Consider the following 18,370-nt stretch of genomic DNA (forward strand, 5'->3'; position numbering starts at 1 on the left):
TTTGACCTGGTTTGAATAAAGAAAACTGGTACAAAAAAGGAAGAAATGTTTAGTAGCACAAGTTTTAACCTCCTATTATAGAGCTTCTCTTGCTTTTCCACACAAATACAGAGCTGATGTGGCCCACAGTCACTGCTCTTTACTTAAATAGAAAACTGTTTCCCTCCCAGATCCACAAGGCAAGATAATAAAGGGGTTTAAGATTACTCCTATTGATCCTCCTTCTCTCTTTTCTTCCCCCCCTTCCAGGGTAAGATAATAAAGGGAGCGTACCGGTTCCACGCCTTGATAACGACCTTCGAGATGATTCTGACCGACTGCCCGGAGCTCCGCAGCGTGCCTTGGCGCTGCGTGGTAATCGACGAAGCCCACCGCCTCAAAAACCGCAACTGCAAACTACTGGAAGGACTCAAAATGATGGACATGGTGAGTGGCAGCCAGGGCCGGAGGAGCACAGGAGCTGGGAGGAGTAAAGTCTGTCACATGGTCTTACCTGTACTACTTGGGCTCAAGGCACTAAAAATCCCCCATTGAGGAGGTATGTGTTGTAGTTTCTTGGCACACAGTCGAGGTTGATGAAACTTGTAGCAGGATTTATTTTTCTTAGCTTTTCTAAAGTCTTGTAGAAACTTGAGATCAGCCAAAACCCGATGTAACTATGAGATATCCTGCTTCCCTTTGGGGGTTCAAGTCCTGAAGACATCCTGCTTCCCATTTTAGAAACTCAAATTTCCTCCTTCCGACCCCCCTCCAGGAGCACAAAGTTCTGTTGACGGGAACTCCTCTCCAGAACACCGTGGAGGAGCTCTTCAGCTTACTCAACTTTCTGGAGCCTGAGCGGTTCCCGTCCGAACCGACATTCATGGCTGAGTTTGGAGACCTTAAGACTGAAGAACAGGTAAACGGAACACTCAATCGGAACTGGGGGAAGAAAAAAGGCAGGAGATTGCCGTCTTTTTTGATTCCTAAATTCCCCAAGTGTTAACATTGCATCTGTGTGTCTCAGGTTCAACAACTGCAGGCCATTCTGAAGCCCATGATGCTGAGAAGACTGAAGGAGGACGTGGAGAAGAACCTGGCCCCAAAGGAGGAGACCATCATCGAGGTAGGACTGAGATGATCTCAGACATCAAAACTCTGACGAAAAGACAATGTTGCGCGGGAGCGTTGGTAACAGTCGTATTTCAGAGAAGAACAAATAAATTGAATGAACTTTTTTTTTCGACAGGTGGAGCTGACCAATATCCAGAAGAAATACTACAGGGCCATTCTGGAGAAGAACTTCTCCTTCCTCTCAAAGGCAGGCCCAGGAGGGGGAGGGGGTGGAAGCGGAGGCGGAGGACCCAATGTCCCCAACCTCCTCAACACCATGATGGAGCTGAGGAAATGCTGCAACCATCCCTACCTCATTAATGGTATATACACACTCACTCACTCACTCACTCACTCACTCACTCATAACGTCTTTGTGTCCTGATGAACTTGAATTGTTGTCCCACATCCAGGAGCGGAAGAGAAAATCGCTGAGGATTTCAGAGAATCCCACGGCGGCAGGGCAGACATGCCGGACATGGCCCTCCAAGCCATGGTCCAGGCCGCCGGTAAGCTGGTGCTCATCGACAAGCTGCTGCCCAAACTGAAGGCCGGCGGACACAGAGTCCTGGTATTCAGTCAGATGGTCCGCTGCCTGGACATCCTGGAGGACTACCTCATCCAGAAACGGTGAGAGTGGAGACGAGATGTGTCAGGGACGTCCTGATCTGTTTTGTGACATACTACAGTGTTGACCTTTCTGGGAGGGGACTGATAATAACTCTGTGTCCAGATATCCCTACGAACGGATAGACGGCCGAGTTCGCGGCAACTTGCGGCAGGCAGCCATCGACCGCTTCTCCAGACCCGACTCGGACCGCTTTGTCTTCCTGCTGTGTACGAGAGCTGGCGGACTCGGCATCAACCTGACGGCAGCAGACACCTGCATCATCTTTGACTCGGACTGGAACCCTCAGAATGACCTGCAGGTATGAACCGCTGTAATCGGCTACAGCGTGGCGCTGCTGGACGCAATGCATCTGCCGGCCAGAACGGAAGAGTAAGTGAGATCCTTTTGTGAGGACGACGTTTCTGACTCCCTGACTGCGTCCTCCCCCTCCAGGCCCAGGCCAGGTGCCACCGCATCGGCCAGTCCAAGGCGGTGAAGATCTACCGTCTGATCACCAGGAACAGCTACGAGAGGGAGATGTTTGACAAAGCCAGTCTGAAGCTGGGGCTGGACAAGGCCGTCCTCCAGAGCATGAGTGGACGAGAGAACGCCAACAACGGGGTGAGGCACATCTCACACATCTAGTATCTACAGCAATGGCTTCAGATTGTCCTCCAAGCCAATCTGTTTAGTGGGCCATGTGTCAGACAGCTGGTTCTGGGTACGATGTGTTTTTTGTTGGTATCGCACTGGTTCCATCAACAACAAGCCAATTGGACTTTTCCATTGGATTATTGCAGAAAAAAAATGTAAATTTAGGATTACTTGCACATTTTGATCAGCAAGATAATCTTCACAATAAACACCACTTTTATGATTTCATTTTTTTTTTATCTCACATTAGGCTATAAAGGATCTACACCACGGTCACATGACTTCACCACCACTAAGCTAAAGGTGGACTAGTGTTCAGCTGACACTCGCATAATGTTCTTAGACCCCTCTGTTCACGTCTTATCCCTTTTGTTAGAGCAGGGGCGCCCCAAACCGTACAAATACGAAACAAACAAAATCCGATGGCGTCTGTACACTCGCTGGAGAGCTAACATTCCTCATGACATGTGTCTCGTCTCCGGTCCAAGGCCCAGCCGTTGTCCAAGAAGGAGGTGGAAGACTTGCTGAGAAAGGGAGCATACGGGGCTTTGATGGACGAGGAGGACGAGGGCTCGAAATTCTGCGAGGAAGACATCGACCAGATCCTTCAGAGACGAACCCACACCATCACAATAGAGTCTGAGGGCAAGGGCTCCACCTTCGCCAAGGTAATGGGACCGCCCCCATTCACTCATCAAATCTATTCTATTCACACTGTCTGATGAGGCGCCGCTGACCAACAACTTCTCCTCCGTCTGCAGGCCAGCTTTGTCGCAGCGGGTAACCGAACAGACATTTCCCTGGAGGATCCGGACTTCTGGCAGAAATGGGCCAAGAAGGCCGAGCTTGACCTGGACGCCATTCATGGACGGGTACTACGACACACACACAAACACACAGAGCTGTGCATACACACTGTAAACCCCGCCCTCGATCACAGACACAAATAATGTAGCCTTAGAGAGCGATCACAATGTGCTTCCAAATTCTTCGGTGCGCTCGAAGTCCACACACACACACACACTTGGTGGTGTCCCCTTATGGAAAGAGGACTAGCAGTAGTAATTAGTCAACGCTATCACCACAAGCAAGGAGGAGAAGGGAGAGACAGATCAGGAGGGAAGCAGAAAGAGAGAGAAAGATTAATATTGACAGTTGGGAATCTCCTCTCTTCCTTAATTACCCATGTTTCCCTGCTCTCGTGTGTGTGTTTGAGCGAGAGCGAGTAAGCTGCTTAGCTCCACTTAACGGAGCGCAGATGCCTGGAGGGTACAGAGATATCACTTAGGCTAGTGCTCACATACACACACGCGCAGACGGGAACACAAGCTTGATCACATTCTTACACACCCGTTGAGTGCTCTGCTAACAGCCATCTTTATATTGTTGCTTTGCTTCCCCGTCTCTTTTTGTATTTGTCCCTCCTGGTTCGCTCGTCTCCTCCCTGGTGGAGAGCCCTCCACTGGAACGCTTAATCCAGCTCCAGGAACGTGAGCACGGGGCTGCCCCCCCCGGGATTTCTCATTGTGTGATGTTCAAATGGAAACGACGGGGGCGCTCTGATAATTGCAGAGCTAACTACTGCCCTGTTTGCGCATATTAATGGAAGCAAGTGGAGAGATGGGGGGGATGGAAAAAATCTAATTAATTGAAGAAAAATGTAATTCATGAGACAACATAATTAACGGCAGTTTGTTTGAGCCGGACAGACATTTTTTCGGCATCAGGAATGAAACACAGCCCCAAATGTACAATTAATGTGACTTAGTACAGAAGACGGCGTGTACTCTCAGGGTTGGCTCTCGTCTTAGAAGTCAGATTGTACAGGACACGTACAAATGAGCCGCCACACAGTACAGCAGAAGGTGCTTTGCATATTGCGGTGGATGGATTCCAGACCATCTGTAATTGAAACCAGGTTCTAAGTAAATAATAGAAAAAGAAGGGATGAACACTCTGATCTGACTCTTCCATCGACTTGTGTCTCCAGAACACGCTGGTGATCGACACGCCGAGGGTGAGGAAGCAAACGCGGCACTTCAGCAGCGCCAAAGAGGACGAGATGCTGGAGTTCTCCGAGCTGGAGAGCGACGAGGACGAGCCGAGCAAGCCGTCGTCAAAACCCCGGCGAGCCCAGGACAAAACCCAGGGGTACCCCCGGTCCGAGTGCTTCCGAGTGGAGAAGAACCTGCTGGTCTATGGGTCAGTCGCATGTTCATGTTTCTTACTTAAGAACCAGACAAGAGCAATGTTGACCGGCGCCTCACAGGGCAGCCCACTGCTCCTTAACCAAGGATGGGTCAAATGCAGAGAAGAATTTCCCCAAGGGGATTAATAAAGTATAATTTCTAATTAGAACAATGAACCCATGAAATCTGCTGTAGGAAAAGTGTTTCTTTCAGATTCGGGCCACAGATGATGCCATGTTTACAGTTGCATTTAACGGAATAGTTGAGGGAAATTAGCTTAGGGCTTAGCATAATGACTGTAAAGTGGTTAGCGTGGCTCACCAGCGCCTCCAAAGCTCACTAGTTAAACATATTCTGTTCTTTGTGTTTAGTCTGGAGGGAAAAAATGTAAGTGTAAAAAAAAAAACAGACGTTGGGTTAGCCTCGTAGCAGCAGCCTCACTGACACCAAGACACCTTTTGGTTTTTGTACATGTGAAGCTAAAGAGATATACAACGTGTTGATTGTGACCTTGGAAGCAGCTTGTAAGGGGGATTTTTGTACCCTCAAACGGAGTCAGACTGCTAGCAGTTGTATTATATTTATAACCCGCCCTCTAAATGGAGAAGAAAACCTAGTTAGCTCACAGTGGAGTCACGCTGGCAGCTCCACTTCATCGCTGGGCTCATGTGTGAGAACATGTGCGCTAACGGATGCAGACCTGCACACGGCGCGAGGAGTAGACAGCAACACACTGATCAGACGGGCCTTTAAACGGACCGCACTTTCTACGCCAAGTGTACACACTTTTCTAAAATGAGGCCACCAGAATTACACCTTTTTTTGTTGTTCCTTTAAATGATTTAAAATGCATTAAATGTGTCTTCAGGGAATGACTGTAGACCATGCATGTTTATTGTGTTGGGGCTGTAAGGAGCTCTGTTTAACTATAATGTATATTAACCTGTGCAGTGACAGAAGAGCATCTTACCAGTACACAATATTCACCACCTTTCGTGTACGTTATACTGCGCGCACACACAGGCAAATTGACCCACTTAGCACAGACAGTGATTATCGGCTGAGCCCGTTCATTTTCACGGCTGACTTGGCGTGAGTGCGTGCCAGCGTTAAGACAGAACAGTGGTGCTTGTGAGATGTCAGTGCTGTTATTGTTACAGTCTACTCTCGTGGCCCGAGGCTGTAGGACACAAAAACACACTGTCTGACGGGGCTCGTCCTCTGCACTCTATTCCCATCATCCGTCTAGCCCTCAACCCCCTCCCTAAAATCATCAGTCAGAAGCGGGTCGCATGGTTCAGTGGAGATTTGGAAGCGGCAGTGGAAAGATTTCAGTGGCGAACAGGACCACCACGTCAGCCTTTAGATCACTTGCTCTCTGGAGCTGGTCTACTTACTATATGTGTCTGTGATAGGAAGAGAACTGCAGGAGAGGGAAGGAGAAACACAAAGCCAAAGCTAGTCACTTGCCGGCACCGTCAATGACTTTGTACTCCATTTGCTACCTCGTCATTTGCTACATCCCACGTAGAACAAGCGGCAACACGTGGAGTATAGTTGTTGTACATCGGCCCTGTCTACTAGTATAGTTTGTTCATTATATCACGCGCATCATAGTGTTGTCATATAGTTATTGTCTCACTTATCTGTTGATTGGTACAGTGCTGACAATTAGTCCCCAATGCCTGTGCTCTGATTACTTTTGCTTTGGTGATTAAGTTCTCTTGATTTCAAATAAATAAATAAAACTAAACAAACTATTAGAGGGCAAAATCAAAATTGTTCTAAATTTTCTTTTTTCTTTCTTTTTCTAAGCTGTGTATTTTTGTGTGAATGCTGTGTATTCAATATTTGATTAGAGGCTGACGTTGTGCCTCCCCGTCTGTCTTTTAGGTGGGGCAGGTGGAGCGACATCCTGGCTCACGGCCGCTTCAAGCGGCCCCTGAAGGAGGTCGACGTGGAGACGATCTGCAGGGCCCTGCTGGCCTACTGCCTGCTGCATTACCGCGGAGACGAGAACATCAAGAGCTTCATCTGGGACCTGATCACCCCAAGTGCAGACGGGACCACCAAGACACTGACCAACCATTCCGGTAACACATTTCGTGTGTGTGCATAAAAATAATGTGTTGCTGATAATCTGAGTAATACCAGGGTATTTAGGGTCAAGTGAGTTGGCCACATAAAAGGAAGCAATCACACGGTTTTAGTAAGAATCCTGTTTGAGCACATTAGAGTGTCAGAAAGGGGGTGCGGCTTATTTCCATTGCTTATCTCCGTTAAAAAAAACAGTTTCTATTTCTTCCATCCACCATTGAAATAATAATGTGCATTGTTCGCAACCATTCAAGTTTAAAGTGAGAATGCGTTTTCACTAAAAGTTGGCTTTTATTCAACTAAAGAAGACTAAAATGTTTTGAGTTGTCGTAAACTAAAAATAGATTTTAAATGATTTAAAAAAACTTGAATGTGACAAACTAATAAGCATTTTCGTCTGAAGAGTAAGACACTACTAAAGTTCACATTGATCCAAACAAAAGAAGATAACTATCAGTTAACAATATTTGGGCACTATTATACACATTCTAATATCATCATAATAGTATAGACCACTGAAGTTAGCAGTGTTTTAGCTTGTTTTGTGGATTCTGCTGTTCAGGAACGAGGTTTACGGGTTGTCATTTTGGAGAGGTACCTTACCATTGTCTGAGCACCGTGTCCCTCCTCCCCCCTTCTCTCTCTCCTCCTCTCTAGGTCTCTCCACTCCAGTCCCTCGGGGCAGGAAGGGCAAGAAGGGGAAGCCCCTGGCCCCGCCTCCGCAGACACCGCGAGCTGATTGGCTGGCCAGCTGCAACCCGGACCACTTACTGCAAGATGATAGCTACAAGAGACACCTGAAACATCACTGTAACAAGTAGGGCTTTCTCATGCAGCACGCACACTCCAAATAGCCAACGGAGGGGCCCAGTAACAGTTCATGAAAGGGTTATTAGTGGACGGATACCGAGCTAATGTGGATGGAGCCAGGGCTTTAACACACACACAAACACACATACTCGCACACGCTGGATCGCTCCCCGTGGTCAGTTCTCTCTCCTCTGTTGTCAGGGAAAGAGGCCTCAATCCCAAGATTTTTTTTTTCCCTTCTTGAGGGGGAAGTTTGTTTGTTTGTGTTTGTGTATCTGGCTGTGTGCCAGGCCAGGTGCTAGGCAGGCAGACCTGTTGGAAGTGGGTGAAAGCGCGCACACACACACACACACACACACACACACACACACACACACTTGGGGGTGATTATGTGGTGCCATCTGCTAGGCTGGAGCACAGCGTTGTGTGGCTAATCAGGCCTGGCACATTGATGGATGAGCTCACACAGCCTGCCAACAAACACACACACAGAAAGTTGTGATGCCATTGATGCACAAACACACACACTGCAGAGTGACTCGCAAGTGACGGGCTTTTATACCCTTCCCCCGTCTTCGCTGCCTCTCCAAAACTTTCTGTCCCCTCTAGCGCCGCCGCTCTCTGTCCTTGCAATTCTTTTCCTCGGTGCTCCTCCCCACGCACAGACACATTTGCGCGCGCGCGCGCACACACACACACACACACGCACGCACGCGCGCATACACACACTCTCTCCCCCCGGCCCCTCCTCCTCTGTCCTTTATTGGCATTAAATCTTGGTGACAAATCGGGTGACAAATGTTTACAGTGAAGGCGCCTCTACCAGTTAGCAGCGTTAGCAGTGTCAGGAGATCAGATTGGACTCTCCTTCTTGAGCCATTGATGAAGTGATACATTCTACTGGGGGGGATGCTGGAAGAGTATATTTTATCTCTGACCGGAAACATCCGTGAGAAAAAGGCCGTCTAGTTGTAGAAACGCTGAAGGCAGTGATGTATGATTCTGCTGCCGGTGTTTCAGCTCCTTATATTTCCACCTGAAGAGTTTTAGATCCGGCAACTTCTGCTCGTGTATAGCACGAGCAGAAGATCAGTGATTGTCAAAGTGGTCTGAAAAGTTTTCAGGTTCATTTATTTCATATAATTATTTATTCTTTGGTTTAAAACTAAAATAATATTTGTTGAATATTTTAACGATTAGTTCCTTAACTATCAATTCACCGATTTAAAAATGTGCTCTACTGAACCTCAGAAAACCAGTTGAAAGACAATTTCCCAGAAGCCAATGGGACGCCGTCAAATGGTTTGTTGACCAAAACCCAAAGATGCAAAGTCGACAGTGATTTAGAAAAAAGAAAAACAACAAACAGTTGAATTTGATGAGCTCGAACCAGGGGCCGTTAATTATACACAGCGTTGAAAAATTATTTTCTGGGATTAACTGAACCATTGACCATTGTTTTTTTTTTTTTTTGGGCGCCAAAGATTCCAATGACCCAGATCAGTTCTTCCACCGTAAACCTGACAACCATCCCATCAGCTAACGCAGAGGTTCTCGTTTTCTAGCAAAACTAATTGACTCTGTGTTGCAGGGTGTTGCTGCGGGTGAGGATGCTGTACTACCTGCGACAGGAAGTCATCGGCGACCAGGCCGATCGCATCCTGGAAGGAGCTGACTCCAGGTCAGTAAACACTTCTCTTTGTCTGCCATGTCAGTTTTCCATTTTTCTCTTTTCACTGTGAACAAACAAATCTGCCGATGTCACGCTTTTAAAAGAAAACCGAACACTCTTGTTTGTGGTCCGTTTTCTTGTGAGAAAGAAAACAAATCTACTGTTCCGATACTTGTGTCCAGACAATTTTATAACCTTGATATTAGATCCGAACCCAAAAAAGAACACTTGATCCATCCTGTAGTTTTGTTTAGTTTAGACAACACTGTTTACAGTCGATGGAAAGCCTTTCATGTTTCGGATGCATCATGAAAGTGAGTTGAGAGATGGATATTTATATGAACGTGTGATTAATTATTACTGGAGTGTATTTCTGTCTGTTCTAGTGGCCTCTTTGGCTAGTTTCTTTCTATTCTGACGGATACAACACAGTTTCTTTATCTGGGGAAAAGCAGCTTTTTATCGCAGTTTTTGACCCATTTAGAGCTTTTCCTTTCCCCTACACGTGTCTACATCACTTCTTGTCGCTCGGTTCGAGGTTTTCCAGTGCAAGGTGGTCCTCAGCGGAGGTCTCATTCTGATGGCTCTGTCACCTCTTCCTCCATCGTCTTCTCCGTCACGCGACACTTTTCTTGCCATCTGCCCATCTCTCTACCCCTTTCTCTCTGCAGTCCACTTTAGTCTCTCATCATCTCCCATCCCCCCCTCTCATCACCCTTTCACCCAGATGTGACTGCATTTATAATGTGGAGCACGTGCACTTCATGTGGATCTCTCCCCCTCCCCGCTTGCTCTCTCTTCCTCCCCCCTCCCTCTCGTGTGTGTGTGTGTGTGTGTGTGTGTGTGTGTGTGTGTGTGTGTGTGTGTGTGTGTGTGTGTGTGTGTGTGTGTGTGTGTGTGTGTGTGTGTGTCGGCGCATGCCAGACGTGAGCATACGGGATGCCATCGTGCCAACATATGCCAGGGGGATTTAGCATGCCAGTCTTGGCGCGTGCGTGTGTGTTGCCAAGGCCGGGCATGCTGCTGTTTGCAGAGATAAGGGACCGTTTCCCTGGTTTCTTCTCCCCTCCTGTCACCCTCTGTCTCTCTGCTTCCATTGTGCATTGTACCCTTTCTCTCCACAACTAGCTGGGAACACCATTTTCTACCTTCTTTGCATAATGGAGGTTTCTTTCTTCTTTTTTGGTCCCACAACATAAAAAAAAAAACTCACTCATTATAACTATTGTCAGTTTGTGAATGCATGGAGAGTTCTGTTTCTGACCAAATTACTGGTTTTAGTTTGGGGGAAAGTGAGAGCTCATAAGCTCATATTCTTGACTTTAGCTGCTCTGTCATACGTTGCTCTCAAGCTGTCAAGTCAAATAGCTTCTAGTTCCTCTGTGTTCCTAAAGGCCGGGATGGAAACGAGAGTTCTCCACTGATTTCCGGTGGTAGGATTGTGTGATGCTAGTAGCGGCTAACGACGTAGCCTGGAGCCTCCAGCGGAGAGGATGAGTACTCTACCGAGTCTTTCCCCGGCTGGATGCCAACGCCAGTGGGTCAGTTTATCAGACTTTGCAGCTCCCTCTAGGCTTGATGCAACTATTTGACACGAGCAGCAGTGCTCCTGAATAGGGATGGGTATCGTGTTTTTTTTTCTTTTCAGATACCTATGCTAAAACGGTGCCTGAACCGATACCTTTTTTATTGCCAAGTCAAATTTTGTTCTTCAAATTGAACAATATATTAACTGTTTAAAGTATACTATAAATATAAATAAATACAAAAACTTAACTTCAAACTATAGATATATTAACTGCTAACAACAGTTTACAGTATACTTAAATACATATAAATAAATACAAAACACACTCTGTATACAGCTTCAAACTATTATTTTGCAGCACAAGCATCATGTGGCTTGATGAGTCCGTGTGCAACAGAACTCAAACTCTGCTGCTTTACTGGACTACACGTCATCATTAATATTAACTAGGGGAGCTTTTCTGAACCAGACGGAGCTACTCTTGAATTCTGAAAACACCAAATGAACCGAGGAACAAACACGTCTCCTAATAATCTCACTTTGTGTCGCGGCTTGGAGCATTTCTCCTGCAGAGCTCCCAGCCGATGTTCTTGCCGGTCAGCTGCGGGTCCTCCGCTCTGACGTACGCGCAATTGTGTTGTTGCATTTGCTGCACGTCGCGTTGTTCTTTTTTTTGCAAAATACAGCCATACTTTTGACCGTTTACCTTTCCGCATTTTCTCTGTTAAAAAGCTGATGCTAGCTAGCTACTGTAGCTATACAAACGGTAGCCTATTGTTACCTGCTGCCAGGACGGACTCATCATCAAAAAATCGGCTCAGGCACCAAAAGAAGGCACTGAAATCTGCTTTGCGGTCCGGTAGGTACCGGTCGTATTGGCACCGGTTTTCGGTACCCAACCCTACTCCTGAACACCTGAAAACAACCACTCCTTGATAAATATTTCCCTTAACTGGTCCCCCAAACACCAACGGGGGGTCAAACTACCTCCAATGATGATACGACACACCTTTTAGAGCTCGTGGGTACAATATTAATAGCAGAGTGAGCCAACCCTCCTCTGGATATGCTGCAGTGCAAAGTGGACGTTTCTAACTATGATGCTATGTAGATGCTCCAAATGTGCTTGTCCAGGAAGATCAGTGCCCTAATTCTACTTAGTGAAATCCCACATGGTGTAGAGGCTGTTCATCTCCTCAGTGGCGGTTTGTGTCTTCTCTATATGAACGTGGCTAAAAGGATATGATATGATGCTACCCTACCAGAGACTGTTAATATTTGGTCGAAGCTCGTATGGAGTCTGAAGAGGTTAATGTTAGGGCCACTAGCAATCTGTGTCAGAATCCCAGATTTGGATAAAACATGTCAATATGTTCATATGCTTTCAGTAATTCTCGGACTTCAGACAAGTGTTGCTGTAAAATACAGTATACAAAATACAGTATTCCATTTCCTTCCATGTGCTCTTAAACCCTGTGTGTTTACAAAGCCATGCGTAGGGTTGGACTTACTTAGACTGGCTGGTTCTTATCTCAGTCTCTTTTCGCATCAAAGTTTGGGGCAGGCGCCTAAATCCAAAACACAGGATTTCAGCGGCTATTATTATTGCACACACAAACGGTATATTTTGTGTTTAAATCTGCCACAGTGAGCTGGACATCTGGATCCCCCAACCGTTCCACGCCGAGGTGCCGGCCGACTGGTGGGACAGCGAGGCCGACAAATCCCTACTCATCGGCGTCTTCAAACATGGTAAGAAAGCCGTCCTGCCCAGAACCACGTCCTCCCAACACGGCCGCCGCAACGCGGAGACAGGACGAATGCAAAAGGAACATCGCACACACCCCCAGATAACATGTCAGCACCATCCCTCTCACTCACACACACCCTCACACACACTCCCTCACACAGACTCGCCCCGGTGGTTTCCAACCCAGCAAACATGACGCGAGCACACACACACACACACACACACACACACACACACACACGCACGTCAAGTTCAAACTGGGCACACACAGACACATCCCACCCACTTCTGCTGCCACCGGTTGATTGGTGTTGCTATGGCGATAGCGGTACGCAGCTGGCAGGCTCAGTGTGCTATCGGGAGTGTGATTGATGGCTGGTTTCACCAGGAGCCGCTGGGTGTGGTGGGAGGGGGGTTTCTGCTTTGGCAGGTAGGTACAGGTGTTTGTCACAGATGTTCATAACGATGATAATACCAAACTAATTTCCCTTTTCTCCGTTTACTGATATTAGCATCGTCATTGGGAGAAGTAGCGTTGGTCTCCTTATAACCCACCTATTAGGTGCTGACTGACTGACTCCCAGAGTCTGCAAACTGTGGATGGAGACCCTCATTCATATTAATTTGCCATAATTGTCATAATTTTATCATCATTGCCACCCTCTATGATTCAATTAGGACACACAGGGATACAAAAGGGCTCACCCATAGTTAATCATAATCCTTATTCACTTTAAAGGCCCTTGGGGCGGGGGTGGGGGGGCCCTAACGCACAAAAAAATGCATCTGAATCTCACACACACACACACACACACACACACACACACACACACACACAAGTGATGATTAACGTTTGGCTGCAGGCAGAGAGCTGTGTGTCTGTCGGTCGGTTAGGGAACAATGCGTCACATCTTCCATAGTTGAAATGTGATGGAGAGAAGGAAGGAAGGAGGAATGAATGGAAGGGCTTCGTGGCTCCTCCTCTCCTTCCACCTGTCTTCTCCTCTCTCACTTCCTCCTCTATCTCTCTTTCCCCCTCATATCACCTGCTCCTCTGAAATTCCCCCCCCCCCCCCCCCCCCCCCCCCCCCCATTTTTTCTCCTTCACTGTGTGTCTCAGTGGGATCTGCACATTCTAATCTGTTCTGCTTGAATGCCCATAACGGACAAACACACACACACAGTTTCTCACACCCACTAGCTCACTTTCACAGACGCCATGACACACACACTTTTTCCTCTTCATCCTCTCTTTCTTTCTCTGACACAAATGAGCACCTGCAGGCTCACTTGGATAAGCACACACACAGAACGGCGAGAGGTTGCATACACACTTGCGGGCTGTCTGTCTTGTCAGCAGCTGGCTCCTGGGGTCTGCCCTTCTGCTGCTGTTTTTGTCTACTCCTTCATTTGTGTGTGTGTGTGTGTGTGTGTGTGTGTGTGTGTGTGTGTGTGTGTGTGTGTGTGTGTGTGTGTGTGTGTGTGTGTGTGTGTTCCTATCTGAGCGTGTTTTTAAACTGAAGCGGACTCGTCACTAACTAAAGTCGACTTCATAGTCTCCCGGCCTTCGTATTTTTAATCGCCTCCTCCTCTTCAGGCTATGAGAAGTACAACTCGATGCGAGCTGACCCCGCCCTGTGTTTCTTGGAGAGGGTAGGCATGCCCGACGCCAAGGCCATAGCCGCTGAGCAGAGGGGCTCCGACATGATGGCAGATGGCATCGAGGGGTAAGAGCGAGTCTGTGATTCGTCCCTTTTAACTCCCTTTTTTTTCCCTTTTCATTCTCCACTTTCTACTCTTCTATATTAGCTACAAATAGTCTGAAACAGTAAATTATTTATATTTAAAGCATGTAGTCCAGTGTGTCCAATAGATGTGGCTCGAAGCAGGTTTAGGGCCATGTTTTGTGATGCCTTTTTGTATGTGTTCAGACTGTTGCCAACTTAAAGGAAGTTGTCTCTCATGATGATTGGAAATCCTTTGAGTTAAACTTGAGCCTCATTCAGTGTTTTAATGTGTTGCTTTTTAACATCCCTGTCTTGCTGGTTCCTCAAATATAAATGATCAGTCTGCATTTCCATGAAATTACCCCCCTCCCCAACCTCTACAGTGAGGATGAGGATCCAGAGTACAAGCCACTGCGGATGCCTTTTAAAGACGACATGGACGACTTCACCAACTCTCCACTTGACGACAAAGACGACAATGTGGAAGGTGAAGCGGAAGGTAAAATTTGAATTCACGCAGTGGGGAACGGGTGTACTACTTTATTACAATGTGGTGTGGGCACATTTCTTGTGCAAATGTGAACCGTATAATCAAACGTCTTTTAACTATAACCTGAAGCCACCCACCCACCCCTGCAAGATCTCACAAACCTTCTTAAAATCCTTAACAATAGAAAACTAAAGATCTGATGAGGTTCCTTGCATCTCTCTCTCCTGTCATGTAGCCAAATCAGGTGAGAACGGTCAAGGCGTGGGCGGATCCTCGAGCGCCAACGAGCGGCTCTACTGGCCTGCGGCCTCGGCTCTCACTGCCCGCCTGCGGCGCCTCATCACTGCCTACCAGCGGTCCAACCGCAGGGAGCAGCTCCGCCAGGAGGCCCTCAGTAGACCCGATGGGCGGCGCCGGCGGCGTAGGGAGTTCCTGCCCGCCATCGGCATGGTAACCGACGCGGGGGGAGGAGGGGCGACATACATCCAAGATGGAGCAGCGGTGTTCCTGACAGACGGAACCCAGTATCTGACTAAAGGAGGTGCCTATTTTGCTAAAGGCGGGCAGTTCCTGCCAGAGGCGTCGCCGGTGATGACCGCCAGCTCGCTGATGACGGATGGAGCCATGTACTACAAGGAGAGACGACAGAGGTATTTATTAGACGTTGCAACCTATATTCCATAATGTTGAATCAAATCCTGTGTTACTCGTTGTAGTTTTAGATTTACTCACACATTGTTGTGTTTCTCTGCCAGATGGACTCGCCGCGAAGAGGCCGATTTCTACCGCGTGGTGTCGACTTTCGGAGTCGTCTTTGATACCCAGTGTCATAAATTCGACTGGGCGCAGTTCAGGGCCTTCGCTCGACTGGACAAGAAAACGGACGAGAGCCTGGAGAAATACTACTACTCATTCATCGCCATGTGTAAACGGGTCTGCAGGATGCAGGTCAAGACTGAAACGGGTAAGAGAAGGCGTTACTGCGAGGCAGAGGGGGAGTCTTTTCAGCGTTGTGTAAAATAACAACTTTAAGGTCAAAGAGAGAAAAATAGACCAATAGGAGATTTTGTAGATTAAAAAAATAAATAATTAATGGACTGCCTCTTACCTCATCAGAACTCCCGGACCCGACCCTGATCATCGACCCCATTACAGAGGAGCGGGCCTCGCGCACGCTGTACCGCATCGAGCTGCTCCGCCGCATTCGGGAGCAGGTCCTCCCCCACCCGCTGCTCTCGGAGCGCCTCAAGCTCTGCCAGTCCTCCCCGGACCTCCCAGAGTGGTGGGAGAGTGGCCGCCACGACCAGGACCTCCTCCTGGGGGCCTCAAAGCACGGCGTGAGCCGGACAGACTACCACATCTTGAACGACACCGCCCTGGCCTTTCTGGACGCCCACCAGCGTTTCACCGGCCAGCGGGGGGCTGCCGGCGGCGCGGCGGCCCAGGGGGAGATCACCAAAGCAGGGATGGGAGCGGCGGAGAGCAACGCTGTGCCCCTCCTCACGGCCGCAGAGCTGGCAAGCGCGGCAGCGGCTGCCAACATTGCCGTTATCGCAGCTAAGGAGGAGCAAGAGGAGGAGCGCAGCGAAAGGAAGGAGGTGAAACTGGAAATGGAGCAAGGAGATGCCGACAACGTTCCGTGTATGAAGACTGAAACTGTTGATGAACATGAGGGAATTGAGGGAGAGATCGGAGAGGGGAAAGAGGAAAACGCTGCTTCGTCAAGAAACGAGGTGAAGGAAGAGGAGGAGGCCCAGCCAAAAGTGGAAGAGGAGGAGCCAAACGGAGAAGAAGAGACAACCTCCAAGCTGGCAGACGACCAAGACAAAGACTTGACCGCAGAGGAGAAGAGCTTGACTCCCGCCGACTCTCTCGGGGACCAGACGGAGGCGTCCACCGAGCTCTCGGAGCATCCCGACTCCTCTCCCAAAGATCTACCGGGCCACAAGGTGGCAGAGCAGGATGATTGGGAGGAGAAGGAGCACCCAGAGTCTCCAAAGTCAGCCGACACTGAGAAAAGCCCCGAGGAGGAGGAAGAGGACAGGATGGATGAAGATGACAAATCAGAGAAATCTTCTCAGGCTGAAGGTATGGGGGAGGTTTATTGACCTTGAGTGGAGGAAGTCAGTCAGTCATTGATCTCAGTGGAACTTTAGATTTGGTTTACCAGAAGGGATGATGAGATGTTCTAAATGTAGTCTCAAATGTCTGCATTAACCGTTCTCTTGTGTATTGTTAACCAGTTTATTTTCCCTTGTTGTCGATCCTCATCATTGCTGGCACCACACAGTCACAAGCTTCTATCTGGTGTTTTAATAAGATTAATGAATTTGGATCCCCTGGTAACCATTTGGGGGAAACCTTTTTTAGTTAAGAGCAGCGACGTGACTCTCCCTTCTCTCTCCCCTTTCCCTCCCCCGCACAGCGAGCGCTGCCTCCGAGCAGAAGAACTTTGACGAGGAGAGCATCGCGTCGCTGAGCACTTCGGCCCAAAACGAAACCAGAGACGGGTTCTGCCCCGACGACCTGCAGGAGACCTCTGCTCTGCAGGCCTTACAGGACCGCGCCTACTCCTTCTCATTCTGGCCCAAGGTGAGTCTCAACGTTAGCTGATGAGAGCCAGGTAATGATCAGTCAGTTATTTTAAGAGAAAATGTCCATCATCATCACATCTTCACTCTGCCTCCCAATAGGATCGAGTGATGATCAACAGGATGGATAACATCTGCGACGCCGTCCTGAAGGGCAAGTGGCCCGTAAACAGGCGCCACATCTTCGACTTCCCCAGCAACCTGTTGCCAGGGCAAGGCTCTGCTGTCACCACCGCTGCCGCCGTCACCACAGTGACCGAGAGCCCGTTGCAGAGGCGGAGCCTCGCCGAGCTGACGATGGCCGGCATCCACACGGCTTATAGTGGGAGTGAAGATAAAGCACTATCGCCTCAGGTTCATGTGAGTGCTTGTGCAGATATTTATTTATTTATTTTATACATAAACACGATACAAATATTTTATTTAATTATTCCAAATAAGTAATATTCCACCCTAGAGTCTGATTGCTGAAGTCCCAGTAACAACAATAAGACGAGCCCTGAGATAACAATCAGCTGTTGGCCGGTCACCGGTGTAACGGTTTACCTGACGTTGCAGGAGGACGCTCTGAGCCTGACGGCGCCTCGCCAGAGGAGGAGGAGGAGGAGGAAGATCGAGATAGAGGCGGAGAGGGCGGCCAAGAGACGCAACCTGATGGAGATGGTGGCTCAGCTGAGAGAGAGCCACTCTGCCACAGAGTCCCAGAGCCAGGCGATAGACCTCACCAAGGTGACCGCACGGAGCTCCTCCGGGCCTTTCCACCATTAATTGTTTTGTCACGAGTACTTAATCACAGAATGTGGCTATTGCGCAGTAAAAAGTTTACTTTCAGTAGGAGGTTGATTTATTTCGCACCGCGAATAAAAGCATCAACCAATCACGTTGTGCCAAGCGGGTGGAGTTGCGTCTACCTTTTTATAAAACAAAACAAAGGCTCTGTAGTCCGAACCTAGCCGGTAAACTGTATGACTCCTTTGAACCAGATCCACTCCTTCCGTTCTTACCTTTCACAATAAAATGAATATTCCCAGACGAGTATTTCACAGGTTCCTGTCATTTATTCATCCCTCCCCCGCAGTTTAAATAGTAGATTCTAAATTGCAAACTGTATTGACAAACTAGCAATATACACACACACACAGTATTTTTATTTTTTTCCA

The 18,370-nt window shown here is 48.2% G+C and overlaps 1 protein-coding gene across 1 annotated transcript in view; it reads left to right on the plus strand.

Annotated features, from left to right (window-relative positions):
• chd7 (chromodomain helicase DNA binding protein 7) overlaps nt 1–18,370 on the plus strand; it is a gene marked incomplete at its 5' end in the record, with an annotated part of 50,047 nt that overhangs the window by 24,685 nt on the left and 6,992 nt on the right. Inside the window, 22 exons of the mRNA XM_079220640.1 lie at nt 250–426; nt 755–898; nt 1,007–1,105; nt 1,229–1,415; nt 1,506–1,722; nt 1,826–2,021; nt 2,156–2,323; nt 2,845–3,024; nt 3,118–3,228; nt 4,347–4,558; nt 6,439–6,638; nt 7,300–7,459; nt 9,044–9,133; nt 12,301–12,404; nt 14,000–14,129; nt 14,513–14,628; nt 14,855–15,269; nt 15,375–15,583; nt 15,736–16,707; nt 17,045–17,211; nt 17,313–17,570; nt 17,769–17,939. Of these exons, the coding sequence (XP_079076766.1) occupies nt 250–426; nt 755–898; nt 1,007–1,105; nt 1,229–1,415; nt 1,506–1,722; nt 1,826–2,021; nt 2,156–2,323; nt 2,845–3,024; nt 3,118–3,228; nt 4,347–4,558; nt 6,439–6,638; nt 7,300–7,459; nt 9,044–9,133; nt 12,301–12,404; nt 14,000–14,129; nt 14,513–14,628; nt 14,855–15,269; nt 15,375–15,583; nt 15,736–16,707; nt 17,045–17,211; nt 17,313–17,570; nt 17,769–17,939 (4,683 nt within the window). The remainder of the gene's footprint in view (nt 1–249; nt 427–754; nt 899–1,006; nt 1,106–1,228; nt 1,416–1,505; nt 1,723–1,825; nt 2,022–2,155; nt 2,324–2,844; nt 3,025–3,117; nt 3,229–4,346; nt 4,559–6,438; nt 6,639–7,299; nt 7,460–9,043; nt 9,134–12,300; nt 12,405–13,999; nt 14,130–14,512; nt 14,629–14,854; nt 15,270–15,374; nt 15,584–15,735; nt 16,708–17,044; nt 17,212–17,312; nt 17,571–17,768; nt 17,940–18,370) is intronic.

Source organism: Taurulus bubalis (assembly GCF_910589615.1).
Source record: "Taurulus bubalis genome assembly, chromosome: 1".
Lineage (NCBI taxonomy): Eukaryota > Metazoa > Chordata > Actinopteri > Perciformes > Cottidae > Taurulus > Taurulus bubalis.